This window comes from Anomaloglossus baeobatrachus, chromosome 10 (assembly GCF_048569485.1).
Source record: "Anomaloglossus baeobatrachus isolate aAnoBae1 chromosome 10, aAnoBae1.hap1, whole genome shotgun sequence".
In the NCBI taxonomy this organism is placed as follows: Eukaryota; Metazoa; Chordata; class Amphibia; order Anura; family Aromobatidae; genus Anomaloglossus; species Anomaloglossus baeobatrachus.
This window is the reverse complement of record NC_134362.1, coordinates 40,252,075-40,269,801: the sequence shown is the minus strand read 5'-3', so window position 1 is coordinate 40,269,801 and position 17,727 is coordinate 40,252,075. Positions and strand designations below refer to the sequence as shown.

The 17,727-nt window shown below is 42.3% G+C and overlaps 2 protein-coding genes across 3 annotated transcripts in view; one reads left to right on the top strand and one right to left on the bottom strand.

The window, feature by feature from the left end:
• The window catches only part of PC (pyruvate carboxylase), a 419,331-nt gene that overhangs the window by 313,190 nt on the left and 88,414 nt on the right, over positions 1 to 17,727 (top strand). The gene's annotated exons all lie outside the window — the stretch shown is intronic.
• LRFN4 (leucine rich repeat and fibronectin type III domain containing 4) overlaps positions 11,430 to 17,727 on the bottom strand; it is a 38,889-nt gene continuing 32,591 nt past the window's right edge. Inside the window, exon 3 of one of the 2 annotated variants that reach the window (XM_075326301.1) lies at positions 11,430 to 13,060. In XM_075326301.1, coding sequence (XP_075182416.1) covers positions 12,277 to 13,060 — 784 coding nt within the window. In that variant the 3' untranslated portion in view covers positions 11,430 to 12,276. The remainder of the gene's footprint in view (positions 13,061 to 17,727) is intronic. The other variant, XM_075326300.1, reaches the window with a different exon arrangement.

The following is a 17,727-nucleotide window of genomic DNA, read 5'->3' as shown; positions in this document are numbered from 1 at the left end:
ATTAGTCACAGGAGGAGTAGAGTGCAGCAGGCCTGTGGTGACAGGTCTGCAGCGGAAACTGACAGGTGTGAGGGTCGTAGCCCGCACACCTTGGCTAGGATGCAGGTGGTGGCCGCCTGCAGGAGCCAGGAAGACGGCCAGGTGGAATCGTAAGGGACCGGGACAGGGTAGTGGCCCGCCGGTACCGAACCGGGGAACCGACTGGAAACTGGAGCACATGAGGGGTACTCAGACCCAGAACGAGGCCCAGAAGCCACTGGACCACGGCAAATTCACTGATTAATGTCTGGACCTTAGGTCCTTTACCATCCCAAGACCTGAAAGAAGGCAACAACCCACCGAGGGGGATAGAATGCCTGCAGGCAAACGGACTCCACCGGTACATACACAGCCGGGGAGTGGACTCCCGCTGCTAAGGCACAGGCAGTCTACACAAACACAAAGAGGTGCAGGAGAAAGGCCAGAACCACCAACCCAGGTGGGGAACAAGACGCAGCCGGCTGCGGGCACCGACCACCATCAACTTTGTTCATCAGAGACTTGAGTGTGTCAGTAATCGTGAGTATAACAGTGCCATCCGTCCGTGCACCGCCCAACCACTACTCTCCCCTAGCGGGTCCCGGGGCCACCATCCCTGCCCACGGAGGTGTTAACATCTTGCTGCACTACCATCTCCCCCGGGTGCCCCGTAACTGCAGCGGTGGTGTCTAAATCTTCACCACGTCCCATGGGTGGCGTCATGAACTCAAACACTGCTCCGGCCGTACACCTACCTAACCACCCCCATCGAGATCGCCAGCAACCCCTTGGAGAGCGACATGACCCCCGGGTCCGGAGACGCTCGAGCCACCCACCAAACGAGCCCGGACCCTAGCGGCTCGGTTGCAGCCGAGCGCAGGGCGGTACATACAGAGCACCCGAGCATGGTAGTGCCCACTCATCACTAGTTACGAGTACCGAGCATGGTAATGCCCGCTCATCACTAGTTACGAGTACTGAGCACCCGAGCATGATAGTGCCCACTCATCACTAGTTACGAGTACCGAGCACCCAAGCATGGTAATGCCCGCTCATCACTAGTTACGAGTACTGATCACCCGAGCATGATAGTGCCTCACGTCATCACTAGTTACGAGTCCCGAGCATGGTAATGCCCACTCATCACTAGGTGCGAGTACAGACCACCCGAGCATGGTAGTGCCCGCTCATCACTAGTTACGAGTACTGATCACCCGAGCATGGTAGTGCCCGCTCATCACTAGTTACGAGTCCCGAGCATGGTAATGCCCACTCATCACTAGTTACGAGTACTGAGCACTCCGAGCATGGTAGTGCCCCGCTCATCACTAATAGATACATGTTAAAAATAGTAGGGATGAGAAGATACAAAGACAAGAAGGATGAGTTGTGATTGCGTTGCGGTCTATACACACTACACCCAGCCCCCCCCAATGCTTCAAGCGCCCATGACCCAGCTACCCCAACTACCATGCACCACACAAAATAGGGACAACCTTCATATAAATAGAATAACCACCAGATCTAGAAATGAACATTGTATGAAAACACCCCTACACCAGACCTATGCCATTAGGTTTCAAGCCATTCAGTGGGACATAACACAAGCTTAAAAGTGATTAATCCCTTCTGAGGAAGCTGAATGCGAAACGCGGTGTCAAGGGTATTGATATGATGCTGTTGTTGCTACATAGAAATGAGCTTCACCCCTTATTTAATCATTGGTTTAATGTAAACAGTCCTAGCAGTTTTTATATTGTTGTTTTGATACCACATTAACCATTTTTGCACTGAGCACTTTTTTTGGTTGTGTAATGTCCAATTTAAACGCTATTAAACCTAATGGTATATTTTGTGTAGGGGATTGTCATGCTATGTTTGTATTTACTTACGGTTTTATACTATTTGTATGAAGTGTGTCCCTCTTTTGTGGTCTGTTGTGGATGTTGCATGAGGAGCATTTTTTTGCTTGTACATGTATTTATTACATAGCTGCACTCTTTCATCTCTTTTGTCTTATCTTTTTATCTCCGCTATTTTTAACATATATCTTATTTTTTAAGATCAACGAATAAATATTCTAATTATGTAAATATTTCTGGATTTGTTCTTCATAGGATTTTAATTTCTAACTAAGTCAAAGTTGCAGCTTTGATTTTTCCTTATATTGGCTTAGAAGATGGTTCAGGAGAGCAGCGATAAGAGCGAACGACCATAGCCAGAACTTGCTGATGGATTTCATGTAAATTGCAGTCTGCTGTGTACTGTGAAATATAGAAGACTGCTTTTTATAGAGGACCAACCACCAGGATTTTCCTATTGCCCTAAAGCCTATACTATACTGGCGCTATCATGCTGATTCTATACATACTTTTAGGTGTGAGATCGGATGTATAGTTTCTGAAATATAGGCAAGTAAAGTTTGAGAAATGCACTGTTATTTGATTGACAGCAGCTACAGAATATCTAATAGGTGGGGTGGGTTTTTCTAGCTATTCCCGCCCCTGTTTGCTGCCTGTCCTTCCCTTCTTCCTGTCCTTCCCCCCTTCCTGTTCTTTCCTCCTTCCTGTCCTTCCCTGCTTCCTGTCCTTCCCTGCTTCCTGTCCTTCCCTGCTTCCTGTCCTTCCCTGCTTCCTGTCCTTCCCTGCTTCCTGTCCTTCCCTGCTTCCTGTCCTTCCCTGCTTCCTGTCCTTCCCTCCTTCCTGTCCTTCCCTCCTTCCTGTCCTTCCCTCCTTCCTGTCCTTCCCTCCTTCCTGTCCTTCCCTCCTTCCTGTCCTTCCCTCCTTCCTGTCCTTCCCTCCTTCCTGTCCTTCCCTCCTTCCTGTCCTTCCCTCCTTCCTGTCCTTCCCTCCTTCCTGTCCTTCCCTCCTTCCTGTCCTTCCCTCCTTCCTGTCCTTCCCTCCTTCCTGTCCTTCCCTCCTTCCTGTCCTTCCCTCCTTCCTGTCCTTCCCTCCTTCCTGTCCTTCCCTCCTTCCTGTCCTTCCCTCCTTCCTGTCATTCCCTCCTTCCTGTCATTCCCTCCTTCCTGTCATTCCCTCCTTCCTGTCATTCCCTCCTTCCTGTCATTCCCTCCTTCCTGTCATTCCCTCCTTCCTGTCATTCCCTCCTTCCTGTCATTCCCTCCTTCCTGTCATTCCCTCCTTCCCGTCCTTCCCGTCCTTCCCCCTCCTTCCCGTCCTTCCCCCTCCTTCCCGTCCTTCCCCCTCCTTCCCCTCCTTCCCCTCCTTCCCCCTCCTTCCCCTCCTTCCCCTCCTTCCCCCTCCTTCCCCTCCTTCCCCCTCCTTCCCCTCCTTCCCCCTCCTTCCCCTCCTTCCCCCTCCTTCCCCTCCTTCCCCCTCCTTCCCGTCCTTCCCCTCCTTCGTGTCCTTCCCCTCCTTCCTGTCCTTCCCCTCCTTCCTGTCCTTCCCCTCCTTCCTGTCCTTCCCCTCCTTCCTGTCCTTCCCCTCCTTCCTGTCCTTCCCCTCCTTACCCTCCTTACCCTCCTTCCCGTCCTTACCGTCCTGCCCGTCCTTACCGTCCTTCCCCTCCTTACCCTCCTTCCCCTCCTTCCCGTCCTTCCCCTCCTTCCCCTCCTTCCCCTCCTTCCCGTCCTTCCCCTCCTTCCCCTCCTTCCCGTCCTTCCCGTCCTTCCCGTCCTTCCCGTCCTTCCCCCTCCTTCCCGTCCTTCCCCCTCCTTCCCGTCCTTCCCCCTCCTTCCCCCTCCTTCCCGTCCTTCCCCCTCCTTCCCGTCCTTCCCCCTCCTTCCCGTCCTTCCCCCTCCTTCCCGTCCTTCCCCCTCCTTCCCGTCCTTCCCCCTCCTTCCCGTCCTTCCCCCTCCTTCCCGTCCTTCCCTCCATCCTCCCCTTGTAATAACAGACACAGGAGTGAGTTAAGGACGGGAGGGAGGCGAGGACAGGCAGCAGACAGGGGCGGGAATAACTAGCAAAACCCCACCCACCTATTAGATATTCTGTAGCTGCTATCAATCAAATAACAGTGCATTTCACAAACTTGCTTGTATTTCAGAAAGTATACATCCAATCTCACAACTAAAGGTATGTATAGAATCAGCATGATAGCGCCAGTATATAACTAGTTTAGTTTATATAGGAAAATCCTGGTGGTCGTTCCTCTTTAAGTAACCTCCTGATTTTCAGACAAAAATACCACCATCCCTAGTCTATATATCCTAAATAGGAAGTGATATAAAGGTTACATTTTTTTTTATTTTAAATTGAGAAGTAATGCAATTGTTCCCTTTCAGAAAATTCCAAACTTCAGACACAGTTTATGTAAACAAAAAGAAAACACTTGACTTGCAGCTTCCAAGTCGAGCTCTGAGTCTCCACCGCTGCTCCCGGTGTCTAATTTAGGATTCATCACCTATGTCATGTTGACAGCCAATCGCTCAACTCAGTGGCTCTGCTGGGTAGGCGGTACACCCCAGTCGGAAATGCTAAGCTCATGGATTGGTTGCTGTTGTCGATGTTACGTCAGCGCTTCAGACAGCAACAGACCCTGGGAGCGGCGGAGACTCGGCGCTTGACCCTGGGAGCGGCAGAGACTCGGTGCTTGACCCTGGGAGCGGCAGAGACTCGGTGCTTGACCCTGGGAGCAGCGGTGACTCGGTGCTTTGACCCTGGGAGCAGCGGTGACTCGGCGCTTTGACCCTGGGGAGCAGCGGTGACTCGGCGCTTTGACCCTGGGAGCAGCGGTGACTCGGCGCTTTGACCCTGGGAGCAGCGGTGACTCTGCTCTTGACCCTGGGATCGGCGGAGACTCTGCGCTTGACCCTGGAGCGGCTGAGACTCTGCTCTGGACCCCTGGAGCAGCGGAGACTTGGCACTGGACCCTGGGAGCAGTAAATAAGGCACAGTTTGTTTTTTAATAACACTCTTTACCTAGGGATTGGGATTTTCTGAAAGTAGACAACCCCTTTAAGTGTTTTTACACTTAGTTCATTAAGTGGTGTGGCAAAAATGTTGTGAAATTTCAGGCACAAATTATCAAAGTAAGAAATGGGGTAAGCTAAGACTAGACGGTCTGAGGACGCTCCAGATTTATCACTCCGCATGAACCTCTGTGATTGATTTTGCGCCGTTTTGAGGCTGTTTAGTCTCGGAATTAGACAGTATTGATAAATATGCTCCAATTGTGTTTCGAACAGAGAAGAATGTACCGTCCCCGATCAAGAATGTGGGTCAGATTTATCAATGTATTTACGCCGAATATGACCTTCCGACTGAACGGCGTATTTATCAAGCTCTTGCCCCACTTTTTCTGACGCGTACAAATGTATTGGGAGCCGTGTTTGAAGCTACAGAGTTGGGAAGATTTATGAAGAGCGTCCACCACTTTTTTTAATGGTGTAAAACCTATAAATAGAGACTATTTCATAATATACATAGTCAGTAATTTTTCTTAAAAGGCATCTGTCAGAAGGGCGTCACACCCCAAACTATTTGTATGTGTGTATAGCTCTTTCAAAGACAAGTCCAGCAATACCATTAGATGGCTAGTCTGTTCCTCCATTACTGAGAAATGAACGTTTTAATTAATATGCAAATGAGGCTGAAGAGCTATTTGAAAATCTGAAGCCTGTGTCACTCCAGCTCTATTCCACTCTTACATAGACATCATAGAAGCTGTCAGTTAAACAGGAAGAGGTGGTGCTGCGTGGGGATTAGAGCTGGAGTGACTGAGGCTTCTAAAAACACAATAAAAGAAAAACCTCAAAGCATGGTCAAGTGATTTAGGAAATAGTCTGTGCACCTAGATTACTTGGAATTCAACTACTCTTTGGCTGTGGTCACACGAGCTTGTATACTCTCTTCCGAAAAGAATTGGATTATGTAAATTGCATGTGGATCAGAGTTTGATCCAAGTGTCAGCCAAGTCTGATTTGATTCTCTCCGATGAGGAGAAGATGGGAGGACAAAATTTCTCCATCTTCTCCATTCTATGAGTCTGCAGAAATATGACTGCACTCTAATGTCACCTGTGTGCAGTCTGGTAATTTCCACCCACCCATAGACTTGAATGGCTGCGCACCACCCAATTTGCATTGCCACATAGAAAAAAAAAAAAAAAAAGCACATAATCATCCATAGGTCCTCTAAAACGCCACTTTCCCACTGTCTAACCAGGCCAGAAAGTAGTAGAGGAGACTGACACGGGACCCCGCCGACAAAAGAGAGGAGCGGCGTTGGATCAATAAAGGAGCATGTGCAATATTTTTTTATTTTTTTTTTTATTTTTTTAGACACTCCATCCATTTGGTAGCAACGGAAAAGGGGTGCAAAACCATCTTAATCAAAAACAAAAAAGTAAAAAAAAATATATTAACCTCTTTTGTAGCCATGAAATGTAAGCGTTTTTTTTGTTTAAATTGTAGTTGGGATAGTGAAGCGGCTTGGTTTTGGGGTTCTGCCGCTCAACGAAGAGTGTTATCAAGACATTTTAGTCACCTTACTGATGAGTCTGACACCAATTGCACCCCAAAATATCACCCAGGTTTTGCTGGTTTCTGTAAAAAAAAAAAAAAAATTTAAAAATAAAAATTGCAAAAAAAAGCACCTCTAACCTTCAAGGAGTTACAGGACTTAACTGGCTATCCTAAAGAAAAATTCAGCAATTGGACACTGCAGATCTGTGTGTAACCACATGAGAGCTTTGCATTTGGTTCACAGTACCTCGGGGGGCGGGCACTATGTAATCCAGATATTGGGGGCGGGCACTATGTAATGTCGACTGCAGGGGCGGGCACTATGTAATCTAGACGTCGGGGGCGGGCACTGTGTAATCCAGACGTCGGGGTGGGGGGGGGACGGGCACTGTGTAATCCAGACATCGGGGGGGGGGAGGGGGGGGGAAGGGCACTGTGTAATCCAGACGTCGGGGGGGACGGGCACTGTAATCCAGACGTCGGGGGGGACGGGCACTGTGTAATCCAGACGTCGGGGGGGGACGGGCACTGTAATCCTGACGTCGGGGGGGGACGGGCACTGTAATCCTGACGTCGGGGGGGGACGGGCACTGTAATCCTGACGTCGGGGGGGGGGGGGACGGGCACTGTAATCCAGACGTCGGGGGTGGGCACTGTCATCCAGACCGCGGGGGTGGGCACTATGTCATCCAGACCGCGGGGGTGGGCACTATGTAATCCAAAGGGCGGGCACAGGATTGACCTTCCCCTTACGATATTTATAGGGGTGGACAATCTTTAGTGTTCCATTCAATTGGGAATTAACCTGTTTACACATCTCTATTTTGTACTGATACTTTTTATTAATGGTAATTATTTTATTTTTTTTACCAGCCTTCTAATGTAAATTCCAACTGTGCCAGTAAATTACCAATTTCGATGTCAACCCTAATTGTTTGATATCATAACTTTTCTTTACAAGACTTGGTGAGGTTCTTAGGAAAGACTCAAGTTGCTAAAATATAGAAATGCAAAGCTGATATTTTTTTTTTTTATTACATCCTTTATATCTTCTTAATTCACTATTTTTGTAACTGACCTTTTTAGCCGGATTTTAGAACATTGGTGCCGTCTCACTTTAGCACCCCGCAGGGTTTAATAATGGAAGCCTTCCTCGTGAGTTAGTAGGGGCACTTCTTTCTGCTTTTGTAGGACATTGAAAGATCTCCAAAAAGCCATTAAAATATATCACATTGTACAACAGGAGCAGCGACTGCCGAAAAACCTATCATTCTCAATATCGCAGAGACAAGGTACAATTGAGCAATGAATTTTACAGCATGGCTGAAGCCATCAGAGAAGATGAGTATAGATTGACCTTACATCTGAACGCTACACATGTACAATATAGTGTAAAAGAGCAATCGGATGTATCTGGACCAGGAAACATGGAGGCGACATCCTGATGTGCCTATCAGAGCTGCAGGAACATGGTCTGATCATGCCTCATCTCCTGGGCAAGTTAGGAAGCAAGAGTATACAAACTGGACAGCATCTGGTTCTTTCTGTTAGGTAAAACATTTCTCTGCCTGTTTTACCTCACAGAAAGCAGCAAGGGCAAACCCATGTTGTGCTATATGTATACTGTTTTGCTTCCTCCCCTACGTAAAAGGTGTGGTATGATCAGACAATGTCCCTGTGTGGTCAGACACGGCCATTACACAGTACATAGCAGGGGCACATATATGATTATCTTAGCACAGGAACCGTGTTTTTTCCTAAGACATTCAATTGTGGAACTTATTATTCCAAGATCTATTGATTTTAGGGTGAAATCTCTTTATACATTGCCCATTGGGATATACCAGTGTCGTAATATCCAGATCACAAGTATAGGGGCCTGCAAACTTGGCCCTCCAACAGTATTAAATATCCTTACTCCCCAGATCTATCAATATGTAGAGAGCCAATAAAAAAAATAATTATGAAGCACTGTTCTATAGGTAGGCAGCTATCCCTAGAGCATTTATTGTAAATACAAAATCAATATAAAACCAAGCAGTCTGTAAACAGACGATATATTGCACTCAAGTTTCGCCTGACCGGCTTCTTCTGGGGCACCTGTGCATACCATTGGAAATTTAGGTTTTCTTGTCGATGTTCATGATTGGAGATTGGTAGAAGGACAGCAGTGTTTCCTTATGGGATTCTACCTTTCTGCATGGTGTATGTCAAGTTGACTAGTATGTTTACGCAAAGTTCTAAAAGATTATTTTTAAAAAGTAACCAAACTAAACTTTAAAAAAAAAATAAATAAATTTGTCCTGCCAGGAAAGTTATGAAACTTTGAAAATAATTTTAATTGGGGATTTGTCTTCATTCCTGTTAAACCCCCCTCCCCCCCAAAAAAAAAATATATTAATAAATACTAAAATAATAATAATGGGAATTAGTCTTCATTCTAATAATAATAATAATAATAATACAGAATAATAAATATAATTTTGGCCTGCCAGGGAAGTTATGAAACTTTGAAAATAATTTTAATTGGGGATTTGTCTTCATTCCTGTTTAAAAAAAATAAATAAATAAAGAAAAAATAAATAAAATAATACAAAATAAGAATAATAAATATAATAATAATAATTTTGGCCTGCCAGTGAAGTTATGAAACTTTGAAAATAATTTTAATTGGGGATTTGTCTTCATTCCTGTTACCCCCCCCCCCCAAAAAAAATATATTAATAAATACTAAAATAATAATAATGGGAATTAGTCTTCATTATATTTATTATTCTTAATTATTATTATAATGAATACTAATTCCCATTATTATTATTATTTTAGTATTTATTAATATATTTTTTTTTTTGGGGGGGGTTAACAGGAATGAAGACAAATCCCCAATTAAAATTATTTTCAAAGTTTCATAACTTCCCTGGCAGGCCAAAATTATTATTATTATTATATTTATTATTCTTATTTTTTATTATTTTATTTATTTATTTATTTTTTTTTTTTTAAACCGGAATGAAGACAAATTTTCATTTAAATTATTTTCAAAGTTTCATAACTTCACTAGCAGGCCAAACGTATTATATTTATTATTCTTATTATTATTGTTATTATATTTTTATTTATTTTTTACAGAAATTAAGACAAATCCCCAATTAAAATTATTTTCAAAGTTTCATAACTTCCCTGGCAGGCCAAAATTATTATTATTATTATTATTATTATAATTTTGGCCTGCCAGGGAAGTTATGAAACTTTGAAAATAATTTTAATTGGGGATTTGTCTTCATTTCTGTAAAAAATAAATAAACAATAAAAATATAATAACTATAATAATAAGAATAATAAATATAATAAGTTTGGCCTGCTAGTGAAGTTATGAAACTTTGAAAATAATTTTAAATGAGAATTTGTCTTCATTCCGGTTTTAAAAAAAATAAAATAAATAAAAAATAAATAAAATAATAAAAAATAAGAATAATAAATATAATAATAATAATAATTTTGGCCTGCCAGGGAAGTTATGAAACTTTGAAAATAATTTTAATTGGGGATTTGTCTTCATTTCTGTAAAAAATAAATAAACAATAAAAATATAATAACTATAATAATAAGAATAATAAATATAATAAGTTTGGCCTGCTAGTGAAGTTATGAAACTTTGAAAATAATTTTAAATGAGAATTTGTCTTCATTCCGGTTTTAAAAAAAATAAAATAAATAAATAAAATAATAAAAAATAAGAATAATAAATATAATAATAATAATAATTTTGGCCTGCCAGGGAAGTTATGAAACTTTGAAAATAATTTTAATTGGGGATTTGTCTTCATTTCTGTAAAAAATAAATAAACAATAAAAATATAATAACTATAATAATAAGAATAATAAATATAATAAGTTTGGCCTGCTAGTGAAGTTATGAAACTTTGAAAATAATTTTAAATGAGAATTTGTCTTCATTCCGGTTTTAAAAAAAATAAAATAAATAAAAAATAAATAAAATAATAAAAAATAAGAATAATAAATATAATAATAATAATAATTTTGGCCTGCCAGGGAAGTTATGAAACTTTGAAAATAATTTTAATTGGGGATTTGTCTTCATTTCTGTAAAAAATAAATAAACAATAAAAATATAATAACTATAATAATAAGAATAATAAATATAATAAGTTTGGCCTGCTAGTGAAGTTATGAAACTTTGAAAATAATTTTAAATGAGAATTTGTCTTCATTCCGGTTTTAAAAAAAATAAAATAAATAAAAAATAAATAAAATAATAAAAAATAAGAATAATAAATATAATAATAATAATAATAATTTTGGCCTGCCAGGGAAGTTATGAAACTTTGAAAATAATTTTAATTGGGGATTTGTCTTCATTTCTGTAAAAAATAAAAATATAATAACAATAATAATAAGAATAATAAATATAATAAGTTTGGCCTGCTAGTGAAGTTATGAAACTTTGAAAATAATTTTAAATGAGGATTTGTCTTCATTCCTGTTTTAAAAAAAAAAAATAATAAATAAATAAAAAAATAAATAAAATAATAAAATAATAAAAAATAAGAATAATAAATATAATAATAATAATTTCGGCCTGCCAGGGAAGTTATGAAACTTTGAAAATAATTTGAATCGGGGATTTGTCTTCATTTCTGTAAAAAAAAAAAAACAAAAAAAAACATGTAAGCGGATTCCAAACCCTGGCTTTTTTCCACTTCTTTATGCCTACCTTCCGCTGCATTGATATCAGAATGCTTGGAGTACAGGTGATAGCAGTGACAAAGGTCAGCTCACCACCTGTGCCTCAATATATGTTGACTTTCTTATTACTTGCTAAAGACCTTATCTATGGAATGGGCTTTGGAAAAGAGAAGAAAAGCGTGATAGACCCAAAGAATTAAAGGAATGTGGATTATCCAACTCACCCGCCAACTTGATGTACAATTCAGTTCAAGACACGCTCACATTTTTCCTTTGATTTTTATTTTTATTGGCAAATGATAAAAAAAAAATCCAATGAGTAAAGATATTTGAATCTGAACTTTTTTAAAGTGCCGCAGTCATTGATAACTCACCGTGTAGGAGATTTTGCGTTTATGGAAACGTAAGCTTGCCTGTAAATCAGGAGAAAGCAGACGAATTTAATGGCAAAAAAATTAGGATAAGGTTCCACTTTTGGATCCATTTACGATGCGTTATGCCAAGCATGGTGTACACACGGAGATCCGTTGCCCGATGACTTGAGTAGAACTAGTTTTGGTTCTGTCCAAGCCACTTGTTGAGCAACGTACCCAAAATCAATGTTATAGCTTATTATGGTAAATTATATATTCCATGGCTTTGTGGACCCTTCTGGCCTTTTTGTTTTTTTTCCACCCAGATCTGTACGTCGAGAAGGTGGTGATGCCTTCTGGATTTGCCCGTATAGGAGAAAGTCTGTCTTCTCGGAGACTCGTTGAACGTTTCATCCGTTGGTGGCATTGAGCCTTGTTATTCCATTTGCACGCTTTTGAGCTTTGGCAGATTGCTTGCCTTGTATATCCAACGATCTAATCACCAAGTGCCACCACATCCACAGAAGACTCTACGATTTCCAACCATATACAAATAAAATATTTTCTTCTAGGTCAGCAACGTTTTTCCATCATGTGGTAGATCCCGGCAATTTATCAAATTTGCAGTCTAATTGGATGTTTAGTGCTTTTTTGTTGTCGATGAGGAACGATGCTTGTTCATGGCTCGTTATCGACGTGTTTTCACCAATATGAGTCTTTGTGCTTCCTCTAAACGAAGGTGTTGGTGTAACGGTTAGGTAATAGCGACGTGGCCTACACAACACTTTCTTCTAGCTCATCGGAGCCAGAGAACAGCATGGGTTTTCCCTTGGGTAACTCTGTCCCGCATTGTGAAAGCATGCCATGCACAGATTGGCTCCTCTTTGTCCATATAACACTTAGTCGCTTGGCGTAGCTATAACACGTTGTGGTCGCCATTTCCCCCATGTCCACAGAACAGCTTCTTTTTGTTTTTGGGAAACCAAAACCTGTGCCTTCTTCAGGACTCGATCCACAATGTGGCCCTTCAGGATCTGATGTCTTCATAGCTTTATCCTCATCTTTTTCTGATCCCTCTCTGTGTCTGGCCTTTCTACGTTGAGGTTTAACTCCATGGACAATCCTTCCCGAATCCTCTTTATAGGTCACATGGGAACAACTGGCTTTGGCAGAGTCGTTCATTCTGCTCTGTAGAAGCATGCCATTGGGCGTCAACTGATTTCCATTGGTTTGGGAGTAAACGTTGGTCACTTTTGGAATGTCTGAATGGGCAGAACTGCATACCTTGTATTTTACCATCATGACCACCGTAAAGACCAACAGCGTCACCACAATGACTCCTCCAATGATGATGGTTAAAGTGCCTCCCAGAAAATGAGCATGCAGTGATCGACAGTCGGGATACGCCTCTCCTGTAGAAAACTGGACACAGCCCAAGGATTTGGTTGCCGCCAGTGAGGTTGCAACATCGTCAAAAATGGCCAAAATGCAAAGGTCATAATCTACTCCTGAAACGAGGTGCTTCAAGGTAAAGTGCTTTGTTGTGGAAGGCAGAATCCTGAAAGGAAAAAAGAAATTACTTTAATTTTATATTTTTACTAAGAGAGTTTTATGTACAAAAAATAAATATCTGAAAAAAATCTCACATGCTCTTTGACTATCTGAGATGTTCAAAAATTAGTTCAGTGAAAGAAACCTTTTAATGTTGAAGATTCTTAAAGTTCTCCTGGTATCTAGTATTGGAAGTCCTATCCAAAAGATAGGTCATCACTGTCAGATCTGTGAGGGTCCAACACCCAGCATCCCAACCGATCAGCTCTTATTGGCTCTGTCGTCCAGATTTCTGCCGAGAAATCCACATCTGCTCCTATTCAAAAGGATATTTACGTCGAGCTCTGGGAAAGCTAATGTCACCTGATCGGTGGAGGTGTTGGCTGTCGGATTTGGACAACATCTTCTAGAATTTTATTCCTTCTCGCTAGTGATGTGAGTGAGCACTATCCTACTCGGGTGCGTGGTACTCCTAAAGAGCAGTCAGGACGCCCGTCTAGGCTCAACTCGTGTACGGAGTATAATGGAAGTCGATGGGGTACTCCAGCATTTTTTTTTGGCATATCTTTTGAAAAAATGCTTGAGTTCCCCAATGGCTTACATTGTGCTCGGAACACATGTCATGCTCATCTGAGAGCGTTCCTGCTGCTCGGTGAGAGTACCGAGTATCCGAGGATGGTAGTGCTCGCTCATCACTAGTTACGGGTACCGACTACCCGAGCATGGTAGTGCCCGCTCATCACTAGTTACGGGTACAGACTACCCGAGCATGGTAGTGCCCACTCATCACTAGTTACGGGTACCGACTACCCGAGCATGTTAGTGCCCGCTCATCACTAGTTACGAGTTCCGAGCACCCGAGCATGGTGGTGTCCGCTCATCACTAGTTACCAGTACTGAGCACCTGAGCATGGTAGTGCCCGCTCATCACTAGTTACGAGTACTGAGCACCCGAGCATGGTAGTGCCCGCTCATCACTAGTTACGAGTACAGAGCACCCGAGCATGGTAGTGCCCGCTCATCACTAGTTACGAGTACAGAGCACCTGAGCATGGTAGTGCTCGCTCATCACTAGTTACGAGTACAGAGCACCTGAGCATGGTAGTGCTCGCTCATCACTAGTTACGAGTACAGAACACCTGAGCATGGTAGTGCTCGCTCATCACTAGTTACGAGTACTGAGCACCCGAACATGGTAGTGCTCACTTATTACTAGTTACGCGTACCGAGCACCCGAACATGGTAGTGCCCGCTCATCACTACGTCTGACCTTAATTTCCATCTAAATGTACTTAGAATAATTATGTTTAAAAGAAAACCAAAGGGTTTCCCACTATTGCACAACCCCTGCTCAATGACTTAAGAGCCCTGCTTAAAATAAAAGCAGTGGCTAATCACCTCTCGAAGCAGCTCCATTCCATAAAAACTCAGCGCCACTATTATCGGTGGGTCAGATGACATTGCTATGGGTCTCCTGTAGCCAATCAACTGCAGCCTTCACCATTTCGTCAGTGCAAACGTCCACTCTGATGGAATTTGGATGCGCTACAGTCGAGCGGTGGCCGCTGATTGGCTTCAGCAGATCCGTGACCATGTCTTATGACCCTCCGGGAACGGCAACACCGACAAGGAATGGAACCACTGTGGGAGGTGAGTGGTCACTGTTTTTATTTTTATAAATGGGACCCTGAAGTCATTGAGCAGGGGTTGTCCATTAGTGGAAAAACCCTTTAAAGAAGTTTTAATATATAGACTAAGATTTTCTCTGTCCTTCAAAGAGAATATAGTTTAGAAACGATCAATCAATGGGGAGAAAAGTCAAGTAGGCGGCTCCTTCTTTGTAAATAGAGGATTCGGTTAGGCAAGTTGAGCTGAAGCCGACCCCGTTGACCATTCTCCACGTTCCCTTTTACATTTTAAACCTTTATTTTCTCTGAAACCCTATTCTTCAGGCATCTTGAGTCTCCAGACAGGCTTCCTGTGTTTTCTTCCATCTGTTATATATTATGTCTGATTAGCAGTGGTGGGTGAATGGGAGATATTGGAAGCATTAGCATATCAGAGGGTTCCTCCGTGGTTGAACATCAATCAATCGGACATTTATGTTGTGGTGTATCCATAAATGTCTCTAATGGAAAAACTGCCTGTTTCTTCATCTTCTATGTGCTAGAGTGAACAATATCGGTATATGCAACCCTCTGCCTGCTAGCAAGAGCAAAATAGCGCCCACATTCTCCATAGTGAAGTCATCTGAGCAGGTCATCATGTACAATATACAATAAGTGCATACTTATTGTTAATATATAGACTAAGGCCAACATATCGTTTCATTCTTGTACATTTTCTATTTTATCACTATTTGCACCTTTGTGTACTCATCCTCAAATAACTGAACGGGCGGGTCTATTGTTAGACTATTAAACTACATTTCCAGGCAGCACCCATCTTCTCTTCAGTGCTGCAGACCCTCCCTCTCATATGTTCTCCTGACTAGACCCACCTCTTTGTTATCAGCAATCCAATATAGTGTAGTGATAGTCTTCTATTAAACTACATCTACAGGCAGCACCCGTCTTCTCTTCAGTGCTGCAGACCCTCCCTCTCATATGTTCTCCTGACTAGACCCACCTCTTTAAGTTATCAGCAATCTAATATAATGTAGTGATAGTCTTCACCTTGTACAATATACTCTTGTATAGAACCCTGCCTGACCGATTTTATCTTCTACCATCTACGTCAGTATAGTGGTCTAGGTATTTTTTTCATAATTGTTAGCTGGTTTCTAGCAAAGCTGAACTCTCCTTGTAATTTCTAGGCAGAACTGAGCTGTATTTGTTGCCTACTGCTGACCGATCATTGATCAGAAACTGCAAATGTCACTAGGTTAATTCATATAGCAGAAGATTATCTTTTTCCATATGCATCAACAAAGCATTTGGAGTTTCACATTACAGACCTGTCTGCTGCAAGTATCAAATACAACCCTCCGCTCTGCACTACTTATTAGAAGCTGCATTGGGGAGAAATTGTTAATCTCTGCTAGAAACCAGCTAACAATGATGTAGAAACATACAGGTAGCTATAGTGATGTAATCAAGACATAACAGAGAAAGGAGGAAACACTGGCACCATTCAGCGAGCTAACCGCTCAATCTTCCTATTTCAGGTTTATACATGCATTATATGTCTTGTAAATGTCCTTGCTTTCTGGCCACGGTGCTCATTCCAAAAGACAACAATCCATACAGTCCATGTGAAAAGAGACGCAAGGCACTCACCAAATATGCTGTAAAAAAAAGCTGTTCGACCATCAGGTCCATCTCGTGGAAGCGTCGGTTGTAAAGACGCGAAACGGCCGTCGTCTGACGGATTGTGTGTTCCCACCTCCCTCACGCTTTTTCCCCCTCACCTGATGGTTGAATAAAACAGCTTTTTTTACCGCATATTTGGCGAGTGCCTTCCGTCTCTTTTCACATGAGCTATAGTGATGTAGATGGTAGAAGATAAAATCTGCCTTGCAGAGTACAGTATAGGAGCATAGAGTGTATACGAAATATATACTGTCAGAAGTGAAGGCATAGTTACTGTACTGTGCATGATTGACCAGGAGCGCTGAGCAGTTATAGTGGAGTTAGTTTTCTCTGCTGCGGTCTAGCAGTGCTCAGTTATTGATTTTTACATTTCCTTGCTCACACCACAGCTTTCTGTGTACATTGTATAGCAACAGAGCGTTGCTAATCCGTGCTGGAGATGTGGTTGGACTAATTGGCACAAGGCCATTTGTCCTGTAGTGATAGTCTTATGGTGATAAAATGCTGATTTATACTGAAATGGCAAAACACCACTTCGTAAGTGACACATGACTATAATCTGGGTCTATGGTCCTACATTTTGTTGCTCTCTTTAAAAGTGGTTCGAAGGCCAAAGTCATTTTCATCCTAAATCCTTATCTATTTAGTGCCATAATCTAAACTATTTTCTAATATACTTGCATTTAAAATATCCTACCCTTCCCTAACTTCTTTTTCTATTTTTTTCCCCTACTTCCTTTTTGATGATGCTTTGTTTTAGAATCCCAGAGCATGCTGGGATACTCAGACAAAGCATCATCAGGGGGAAAAAGTTGTGGTCTCTGCCTCAGCAGCTGTCCAATCCTTGAAACGAAGCGTCATCGGTGATACCATTTTCAAAGGCTCGGCTAGTCCCTGCACACTTTGCACAATGACCGCGCACTCTATACTGCCAGCCCAGATCAGCAGTAACCGCCGGCAGGAAAGCGTGTTGTCAGAAGACCTTACTTGCATAGACCAGTCATGTCACTTTAAGGGGCAGGGCTGGTATCTGCACAATTGGTGTTCTGACAACATGCTGTTACTACTGAACTGAGCAGGCACCAAAGAGCGTGCTGTCATTGTGCACATCAACAGTGTGCATTGTGCAGTGATCAGCCAAGAACCTATAATGAGCGTCACTGATGACGTTTAGTCTCAGGGAGGGGGCAGAGGCTACCCCCTGATGATGCTTCAGTTGACTTTCTGAGCATGCACTGGGATTCTCAAACGAATTGTCATTAAAAAGGAAGTGGGAAAAAAAATAGAAACCAAGTATCATGATTCCTTCTGTGCATGTTGGACACAGTGACTGTTGATTCTGGGTGTGCTGAGCTGTTGTGTT